The sequence below is a fragment of the Rhinopithecus bieti genome, unplaced genomic scaffold (genome assembly GCF_001698545.2).
Source record: "Rhinopithecus bieti isolate Rb0 unplaced genomic scaffold, ASM169854v2 scaffold_28547, whole genome shotgun sequence".
Classification (NCBI taxonomy): domain Eukaryota; kingdom Metazoa; phylum Chordata; class Mammalia; order Primates; family Cercopithecidae; genus Rhinopithecus; species Rhinopithecus bieti.
The window spans coordinates 3,523,852-3,535,056 of NW_016813480.1; the positions used below are offsets into that span (position 1 = coordinate 3,523,852).

Here is an 11,205-nt window from a genome sequence, read left to right on the forward strand (position 1 = left end):
TATTATAAATATACAAATTTATACAGTTTGCCTTGCATCTAATAATCAATGTAAAGCAAGTTAATGCTTTATTTATGAAGTTAAAAGGAAACAGAAGCTTAGGAAAACAAACGTGTCTTATTTCACTTCAAAATAAATACCATCTAGTGTATGTCAGAGAAGCAGGATGCATTATATAAAAACACTACTAGGCCATTTTTTGAGAATGTAGCATTCTCACTACCTCTATAAGGTTTGCAGGCCTACATATAGCACTGGTATCTACAGACAACCAGAAAAGTATCCAACTGTAATGCATCTTTCTAGTTTAAACCAATTACAGATCAACTTACCAAATCTCTGTGCAACACCCAGTTAGCATGCAGGTAGTGAATACCATCTAGGATCTGATACAACAGTGACTTCACCATTCCCCGAGGTAACTGAACTGGCTTCTTGTTTGCTTTAGAAGCTCTGTGAAACTTGATTATATGCTGAAAGAAAGAAAAAATATCACCAGAAGCTTTAAAAAAGGAAAAGATAATTTGATACGTAATATTTTCCTAACAGAAAAAGAAACACTCAGGGATTCCCACAGATACTGAAAATACAATTTCATACTCTGCTGAATAACATAAACAACTTTAAAATTCCCTAATAACTGAGGCTAAAATTCCATTTCCTAATCATATGACAGCATTTCAGGAAGTAAATTATCACAATAAGGAATTAGGAAATACTGTGCTTTTATTTTACAGCATAATTAAAATCAATTACTTTCAGAGTATATTGATTCCTGTTTATCTGGTAGATACAATGAAAAAAAAAAAAAACAAAGTTCAAGAGATACTTCTGGCTGGCTGACATGGCATAGAATGAGAACCTATTTATAACATAGGTTATAAAGAAAGCAAGTGGGGAGATGCTTCAATAAAACACACACACGCACAAAGAAATGACATGCCAGTTCACAATGGAAAAATGGAAAAATATGAGGGAAAAAAAAAAACTGCCTTGTACCATCCATCAAAGCTCTCTATGTATAATGTTGTTGGACATCCAGTAAAACAAAGCACAACTTTATACACAGAAAAATTACTTTATAAATAAATGTGCCTTACAAGTTTTTTTTGAAAAGTTTCAAATGCTCTTGATAGGACTCATTTTCTTAATTAGATCACTTTTAAACTGCAGGAAAATCTATAACTTGGCTGCAGTCAACTATGCCTTGCACACCACTGTACATATCCCTGAACCTAATATTGCACAGAGCAGACCCTTGGCCAATATATGTAAGTAAATATTAAGCATGTTCTTGAAATCAGTAAACACAATAAAAATAAGAGATATTTAACATTGTAAGTTAACATTTTCACTTGCTATTTTCTTATGATACACAGAATATGATACAAGTAAGGAATAACTAATGATTAATGAGTAAAGGAGCTTTACTCTCCAAGGTAAAATAGATAGCAAATATCCACGAGAAGGTAAAGTGTAGCAGTTTGCACCTATGTAGTGTGACTAATCTAAATGAGCAGCATTAATCTACTTTAATTTTCCTCTCAGTCTTTTTTTCAAGGTATTTAATAGCAGGCAAACAAAACAGAGCTACAGCAATTTAGTATCTAGACTGTTTTGTCACCTGTCCTAAAATATGATATGACAATCAAGTCTGTTCTCCTTAAGAAGATTCTTGGGCCAGGCGTGGTGGCTCACGCCTGTAATTCCAGCACTTTGGGAGGCCGAGGTGGGCAGGCATGTAGGAGAGGTAAGGTAATTAATCAATTTCATATATATTTCTTCATGTACACTTTATTAGAGTATTACAAGTAATTTCTTTTACCAACATTTTAAAATGACAAACCCTACTGTCATTTGCTTTATATTCCAGGGCTATATAACAAATGCAAAGTATACATACCATGAAATCTCACCAACGCTTAAGTGATTTTTAAAATAACTATTTTATTGCGACTGCCTTGTTACCCTCTGCTGCCTAACCCCTACCAATTCACTTTGACATTCCAATTAAAATAGATAAAGGAGTGGGTTTTAGTAGGCTAAATTATCATTTGTTTTTAATGAAAATGAACATTAAAAATACTTATTTGGCTTAAATATTATTAAGATGATGATAAAGCTAATGAACTATATACACTGTACAATATTACATGCAATAAAATTTGCTAAAGTATAATCATTGTACCTACATGTAAAATTAAATATTACAAACTAGCAGCTAGAAATCACATTGAGTGATATTATACTATCTTCTACACTCTACTGTGGTTTATCACAAATCTTGTTATGAACCAGCCTGGAATATGCCTTAAGTTTAAATTATATGACTTTATTTCTTATGAGGCTCAGTATGGTGAGTGTCCAATTTAATACTGGCCACGCTGATTTAACAGGGTTGATCCGATTAGACTTATTTTAAAATAGAAGAACAGAAGAACCAAAGATTAAAAAAAGAAGAAGAAAAAATTAATAATCAGCATGGACCTTCGAAAGAGTTTCATAAAAGAGAGATTATTTCATGTATACAAAATAAAAAGCATCACCATGCTAATTTAGTAAATATAGATTAGTATGCAAATCAATACAATGTTTAAAGACATTATTAAATATCATTAAAAAACCAGTACACAGGAGTAAAGTAATTCTTAACGAATTAACACAAGGTAATGTTAGAGGTTTGGTTTACTTGTTTCTTAAACTATAATCTGTATTAACAGATGTTCTTTATACAGATTGGTAAGAATGTAAATTTTGTGAATATGTTTCAAAATTACTTTGGCTATCCTGTTATAGATTTTCTGTATATATATGTGTGTGTATATATATACACACACACACACACATATATATATATATCTCAGTCTTATCTGCAAGGTAACGTTTCAGATTTTTTTTTAAAACATAAATGTTATATTTAACAAAACAGCAAATTTCATAGTTACCTGAGAGTTCCTCAAATACCAATTTAAAAAATAATCTGCTTAGTAAACCGCAAAATACTGAGGCTGGTGTTAGAATTTCAGCTACTTAGACAAGATTAAGCTCTTATTTTACAGTAATTTTTTTCAATATAGCATCATTTTCTGCATTGCATTAGATAAACTAATAAACTGGCTGGGCTCAGTGGCTCAGGCCTGTAATCCCAGCACTTTGGGAGGCCGAGGTGAGCAGATCACCTGACATCAGGAGTTCAGAGACCAGCCTGGCCAACATGGCGAAACCCTGTCTCTACCAAAAATACAAAACTTAGCTGGGCTGGAGTGCAACAGCGTGAACAGGCCCCACTGCAGCCTTGACTTCCTGGGCTTCAGTCCTATGAATAGCTGGGACCACAGGCGTGTGCCACTGAGCTCAGCCAATTTTTTTTTTTTTTTTTTTTTTTTTTTGTAGAGACAGAGTCTTGCCATGTGGCCCAGGCTTGTCTCAAACCCTTTGGCTCAAGTGATCTTCCTGCCTTGGCCTCCCAAAGTGCTGGGACTACAGGTGTGACCCACTAAACTTGACCTAAAACTATTCTTATCACAGGTCAGAAGACAAAGAATAACTAAAAGTCTCAAGAGATATTAAAATTTATTTTCACACCAATCTCATTTTTTAATAGAGCTCTCATCCACAAAGAATTCCTCCAATGCAAGATTATACCCAATTCAAGTAAGTACAATGCAGTCATGCACTACTTAATGAAGGGATACATTCTGAAAAATGTGTCTTAGGCAATTTTGCAGTTGTGTAAACATCACAGAGTGTACTTACATAAACCTAGATGATAGACTTTACCACAAACCCAGGCTATATGGTATAACCTACTGCTCCTAGGCTACAAACCTGCACGTTACTGTACTGAATAAGGAAGGCAATTTTGACACAATAGTAATTAAGTGTGTTAGCTTAATTTTCTATGTAAACATAGAAAAGGTACAGTAACAATATGGTACTATAATCTTATGAGACCACTATCATATATGCAGTCCCTAGTTGGCAGTAACATTATATGGTGCATGACTATACTATATTGAATTACTGTCAATGAAAATAAGCATTAGGATATTAAATTCAATTGTGAATAGTTAATAATTAATAATAGTTTCCTACATTTGTATATTTCATTAATAAAACTTTTCAACTACAAGATTGTTCCTCAGAAAAACGTTGTTAAAAAAGGAAATAAAGTATTACATTTTACAGATGGGGTAAACTACAGCTTCAAAGCCATTAAAAGACTTGCCGAATGCTATACGATAAATAATGGTAGAACTATTAGATCTCTCCAAAGATAGCATATTCGTCCTCCTACATGAGGATACCACCTTCTCATTTTATATTACCTTTATATGACGAAATAAAAGGAAATATGCTACTTTTCTATTTTAAAGCAAAATTTTATAGATACTACAGTTATTTTTCATGTCATCAAAAAACTATATGAAGCAATATTGAATAGTTGTTGAACACTCCTGAGATTCTATTGTTTTCTTTAGTATCTGTTAAAAGATCAAACTGACAATGTTGAAAAGCAATAATACAAAGTCAAACACTCTAGCCTTGGTAATGTCACCAACCACACTCTATGAGGTTACTTTTATTTTAAGAACGTAAGTCTCATAATAAGGGGAACACCTAATTGGTTTTAGTGACTCTTAACAATCCCTAACTGTTTGCTCATGTCTGCCAGCAATTCACCTTACCCAGAGGTCATGTTCAGCATAGTCAAACAGAAGCCACACCTTCCTATCAGCATGAGACAGAAACACCTTTTGAAGAGAAATGACGTTTGGATGCTTAAGCTCTCGAAGTAACTGCAAAACAAAGGAGATCCATTAACAATTTCTGTCACAAAAATAATGCTAAAAACCCCCACACCATTTGTAATTCAAAGGCAATACAAACCCACGGGTAATCAATCTTAAAAATCTAATAAGCACCTACGCAATTTTAAGACAGATACTTCAGTAACAAATGAGAAAAAATCTGTGAGGAAAAGACACTGAACAGGTATATCTGAGTAAATCCATTTTGTTGTTGTTTGGTTGGTTATTTTAACTTTTTGATTGTGGTAAAATACATATAACATAAAAATGACCACTTTAATCATTTTTAAGTGTACAATTCAGTGGCATCCTATAAGTATACTCACAATGTTCTGTGATCATCACCACTATCCATTTTAGAATTTTTTTTGTCATCCCAAACAGGAACTCTGAATCCATTAAACCAGCGGTCCCCAACCTTTTTGGCATCAGAAACCAGTTTTATGGAAGACAAATTTTCCACGGATAATGGGGTGGAAGTGCAGGGCAGGGGCTGGGGAGAGGGGTGGATGGTGGATGGTTTCAAGATGAAACCGTTTCACCTCAGATCATTCATTAGGCATTAGATTCTCAGAAGGAGCACGCAACCTAGATCCTTCACATGCGCAGTTCACAACAGGGTTCAAGCTCCTATGAGAATCTAATGCCGCTGCTAATCTGACAGGAGGCAGAGCTCAGGTGGTAATGCTCGCTTGCCTGTGGCTCACCTCCTGCTGTGCGGCCCAATTCCTAACAGTCCCGGTGCTGAAAGGACCCACGCATTACACGATAACCCCAATGCCTTTTTCCCCAAGGCCCTGGTAACCTCTACCCTACTATCTGTCCCTAAGAATCTTCCTAATCTAGATATTTCATGTAAGTGGAACCACACAATACGTATCCTTTCATGCCAGGCTTATTTCACTTAGCCTGTTTCATTCTTGTATGGATAAATACATTCCACTCTATGCACATCTATATATATATCACATTTTGTTTATCCATTCATCTGTTGATGTCCACGGGTTGTTTTCACCTCTGGTTATTGTGATTAATGCTGCTATGAACATTAGTATATACTATACTATCTGTTGAAACTCCCTGCTTTCAATGCTTTGAGCACAAACCCAAGAGTGGAAATCCTGGATCAAATGATTGCTCTGTGTTTAACTTTTTGAGAAACCACCAAACTTGCAGCTGTACCATTTTACATTCCTATCTGCAATGCATGAGCATTCCAATTTCTTCATATCCTCACCAACACTGGTTATTTCCCCCTTTTTTTCCTTGAAAATTAACATATATCCTAATGAGCATGAAGTAGTATCTCACTGTGGTTTTGGTTTGCATTTCCCTAGTCAACAATGGTGTTGAACATCTTTTCATGTGCCTACTGACCATCTGTAGATCGTCTTTGGAGAAATGTCTATTTAATAAGTCTTTTGCCCATTTTTGAATCAGGTTGTTTTGTTGTTGCTGCTGAGTTGTAGGAGTTCTTTACATAGTCTAGATACTAACCCCTTATCAAATATGATTTATAAAACTTTCTCCCATTCTGCAAGTTGTCTATGCTTTGACATCACATAACAATTGAACTTGAAACAAATCTGTAGTTCGTAATCCTTTTTAGAAAATATCAAAGTATTTGCAACATTAGAAGATGCAACATTCATTAACACCAATTATCATATGAAAATTAAGTTCTGCAACCCTGTGAGATACAGTACCTAATTTCAGGCATTTAAATTACATAGTAAAGTTGATTAAAATTTTGTAACTTTTCATAAAATAACAAAGAACTTAAACAGAGAGAAGTATCCAAGGAGAGCATATTTTCATGAGTTTGTGATTTCTCATCTCATAAAAGGATGTTATTTTATTTAAAATATTTTATCTTCTTATCTTATGATAACCAAAGTGGCCTAACAATCCATCCAGTCAAAAAGTACCCCTAACCCTCCCAAGCAAAAACGAAAACAACAAGAAAAGCCTCTCATGAAGCCCGATACTGTCTTTATCAGTTAAAACATGTTTCAACAGTGCCTTCCAAATGTGCTTCAAATACTGGACAGCCAGGTGAGAAAATCAAGATCTTAAAACTTGTAACTTCAGTGCTTTTGTGAGAACACTGCCACAAAATAAGAATCAATGTAAATGTAAAGTTAAACACTATATTGGGGGCTTTGAAATGAACTTCAGCAAAGACCATAAATCAATTAAATATTCAGTCACATATTAAAGATTATTCTCTGGTGTGATAATTATTTTATTCAGAAGCAAGATTAAGTTCAGGTTATATTATTTCTGCTTTTAGAATATAATTTTCAAACTTATAAGACTTTAGCAATTATATACCAACCCTCAGAAACCTAAATGCTAGTATCTAAAATTGACCATTCCCTAATTAATAAACAACACAAATAATCTGACAGGGAAAGTCCAGACTTTGTGGTAATCCTGGGTCTCCCAGCTGGCTCAAAGAGCCAAAGTTCATGCTAAGGTAGTCTTAATTCTAGTTCAGTGTTTTTCTATTACCTCAAAATTGGAAACACTCTTAAGCTAGACAGCTATTTCAAATTTCTAGTAATTGGCAGGGTGTAAATTATAAAAAACCAACACATTCCAAAGCGTTGGCAAAAGATCTCCACAAGTATTAGAAACCTACGTATAAAGTTATTCTTAGTGTCTCCTGAATTTTACCTCCAATGAAAGGTTTCATTTCACTCCTGTATTCAAAAAACTGCAGCAATAATTTGATGAAGCACTTCTCCCAGATGCCAAGTATGGTACTAGGCATGTAACATGTATTATCTCATTTAATCATGACTTAGCCCTGTGAAATATTTATATAACCCCTATTTTACAAAGGAGAAAACAGGGGTTTAAGGAGGTTAAATAATTTGCTCAAGGTTACATTCCTAGGAAGTGGTAGAATCAGCAATTAATAAATTAACTTTTAAAACACAAAGCCAGTACTTGTAACTACTATGGTCTAATAGTAATACCTCCCAAGAGCTAACATCCTAGAGGAATGGATTATGTCTGGATTATGTGTCTTTACAATCCAGAGACATAAATGTCTTAAATATATACCAGGTGGCGAACCTGACAATGGCAGGTACTACGTATTTATTCTCTTGGCTGCATGGCCAGCTCCTAGCATAATGCCTGGTACTGCAGAGGCCCTTATTAACTATTTGGTAAACACATGAATAAATGATTGTGTAAATTAACAAAATGTACAACTAAAGAAGGACACACAACCCACTCTTTGGCTTCTGATCTATGAACTAATATCACTGCTTTCTTTATAAAAACAATCTACTTTGTTTTACTAAAATTTACTAAATTTTACTAAAAATATAAAAATTAGTGGCCAGGCACAGTGGCTCACGCCTGTAATCCCAACACTTTGGGAGGCAGAGGCAGGCAGATCACTGAGGTCAGGGATTCAAGACCAGCCTGGCCAACATGGTGAAACCCCATCTCTACTAAAAATACAAAAAATCTGTTGGGCGTGGTGGCACACACCTGTAATCCCAGCTACTTGGGAGGGTGAGGCAGCAGAATTGCTTGAGCCTGGGAGGTGGAGGCTGCAGTGAGCTGAGATCACACCAAGGCACTCTAGCCTGGATGACAGAGTGAGGCTCCATCTCAGTATAAAAAATCAAAAGCCAATCTACTTCATTAAATATCAATTTAAAAAAATTAATCTATCTGATTAACCAGACGACAAATCTCTGAGAGTAAAGACTTCATCCTGAGTAAGCAACTACTGCCAGAGTAGTAACAGTGTTATGGACTGAATTGTGTTCCCCCAAAATTCCTATGCGGAAGCCCTAACCCCGTACCTTGGAATGTGACTGTACAGTCACATGCTGCATGATGATGTCACAGTCAGTAACAGACAGCATATATAAGATTATCATGCATTTGAAAAATTCCTATCACCTAGTGACACACAACCTTCATAACGTTGTAGCACAATGTGCATTACTCATGTGTGTGTGGTGATGCTGGTATACATACATGTATCACGCTGCCAGTATCATACAAGTCTAGCAAATATCATTATATGCAGCACACAATGTTTGATAATAAATGCCTCTATAACTGGCTATGTTTTTATTACATTACGCTTTTTATCATAATTTTAGAGTGTACCCCCTCGACTTATTTTTTTAAGTTAACTGTAAAACATCCTCAGGCAGATCCTTCAGGAGGTAGTCTGAAAGGTACTGTTATCCTAGGAGAGGCAGCTCTATGTGAGTTTTGCCCCAAATAATTTTTTTTTGAGACAGAGTCTCATAGTGCCCAGGCTGAAGCGCAGTGGCAGGATTTTGGCTCACTGCAACCTCCATCTCCCAGATTCAAGCAATTCTCATGTCTCAGCCTTCCAGGCAGCTGGGACGACAGGCACGCACCACCACACCCAGCTAAGTTTTGTATTTTTTTTGGTAGAGACAAGGTTTCGCCACGTTGGCTAGGCTGGTCTTGAACTCCTGGCCTCCAGCGATCTGTATGTCCACCTTGGCCTCCCAAAAGTGTTGTGATTACAGGCATAAGCCACCATGCCTGGCCTCCCTGAAGACTTTCTAGTGGGATAAAATGTGGAGGTGGAAGACAATGATATTCATGATCCTAAACCTGTGTAGACCTAGGCTAATGTAAATGTGTCTTAGTTTACAAAAAGAAACATGTATTTGTATGTCCATTGCAGCACTATTCACAGTAGCATGGAGTCAACCTAGATGCCCAGCAACAGTGGACTGGACGAAGAAAATGTGGTACATATACACCATGGAATGCTACACAGCCATTAAAAAGAATAAAATGTCTTTTGCAGCAACATGGATGCAGCTGGAGGCCATTACCCTAAATAAATTAACACAGGAACAGAAAACCAAATACCACATGTTCTCACTTAAAAGTAGGTGCTAAACATTGGATAAACACGGACATAAAGATGGCAACAATAGATCCTGGGAACTACTAGAGGAGGGAGGGTGAGGTGAGGGGAGGGTGAGGTGAGGGAAGGGGTGAAAAACTATCAGGTAACTATGCTCTGTATCTGGGTGATGAGATCATCCACACACCAAACCTCAGTCACATGCAATTTACCCATGTAACAAACCTACACATGTGCCCCCGAACCTAAAAGTTGAAAAAGTAAAAAACAATTTTAAAATAGAAAAAAGCTTATAGAATAAGAATAAAATATTTTGTACAGGTGTACAATGTGTATTTTAAGTGTTTTTACAATAGTAAAAAAGTTCATAATGTAAAAAACTTACAGTAAACTAAGGTTAACTGAAGAAAGTAAAATGTTTTATAAACTGAATGTAGCCTGTATGTAGCCTACGTGTACAGTGCTTATCGTCTACAGTAGTGTACACTAACGTCCTAGGCCTTCACATTCACTCACTACTCACTGACGCCCTGAGCAAGGTCCAGACCTGCAAGCCCCATTCATGCTAAGAGCCCTATACATGTAAGTGTACCATTTTTTATCTTTGTTTTGGGGCGGGGGGGCAGACTTGAATAAGAAAGAATTTGGGGTGAGTCCATAAAGTGAAAGCAAGTTTATTAAGAGAGTAAAGGAATAAAGAATGGCTACTCCATAGGCAGAACAGCCATTTTTTAAGAATCATTTATTCCGTATTTTTACTGTACCTTTTCTATGTTTATTCCATATATTTACCATACCTTTTCTATTTAATATGCTCAGATATACAAATATTTAGCATTGTGTTACAGTTGCCTATACTATTCAGTATAGCAACATGCTGTATAGGTTTGTAGCCCAGAAGCAATAGGCTACACACAGCCTGGTGTGTTTAGGTTCTACCATCTGGGCTAGTGTAAGTACACTCCGTGATGGCAGAACAATGAAATCGCCTAATGACGCATCTTTTCAGAGCATATCCCGCTAATTAAGTGACACATGACTGTACTTGGAGATAAGGCCTTTTAAGAAGTAATTAGGTTAAAATGAGGGCCCTAATCGAATCTGACTGGTGTCCTCCCAAGAAGAGATGATGAGGACATATAGAGAGACACCAGGAGTGTCTCTGAAATGATCATCTGATGAGACAGGAAGAAGGAGGCTATCTGCAAGCCAAAGAAAGAGGCCTCATGGCCGGGTGCAGTGGCTCAAGCTTGTAATCCCAGCACTTTGGGAGGCCGAGACGGGCGGATCACGAGGTCTGGAGATCGAGACCATCCTGGCTAACACGGTGAAACCCCGTCTCTACTAAAATACAAAAAACTAGCCGGGCGAGGTGGCGGCGCCTGTAGTCCCAGCTACTCGGGAGGCTGAGGCAGGAGAATGGCGTAAACCCGGGAGGCGGAGCTTGCAGTGAGCCAAGATCGGCCACTGCACTCCAGCCTGGGCCACAGAGCGAGACTCCGTCTC

The 11,205-nt window shown here is 36.7% G+C and overlaps 1 protein-coding gene across 1 annotated transcript in view; it reads right to left on the minus strand.

Annotated features, from left to right (window-relative positions):
- CDK8 (cyclin dependent kinase 8) overlaps positions 1-11,205 on the minus strand; it is a 156,908-nt gene that overhangs the window by 54,722 nt on the left and 90,981 nt on the right. The window contains 2 exon segments of the mRNA XM_017848516.1: positions 333-473; positions 4,689-4,799. Coding sequence (XP_017704005.1) covers positions 333-473; positions 4,689-4,799 — 252 coding nt within the window.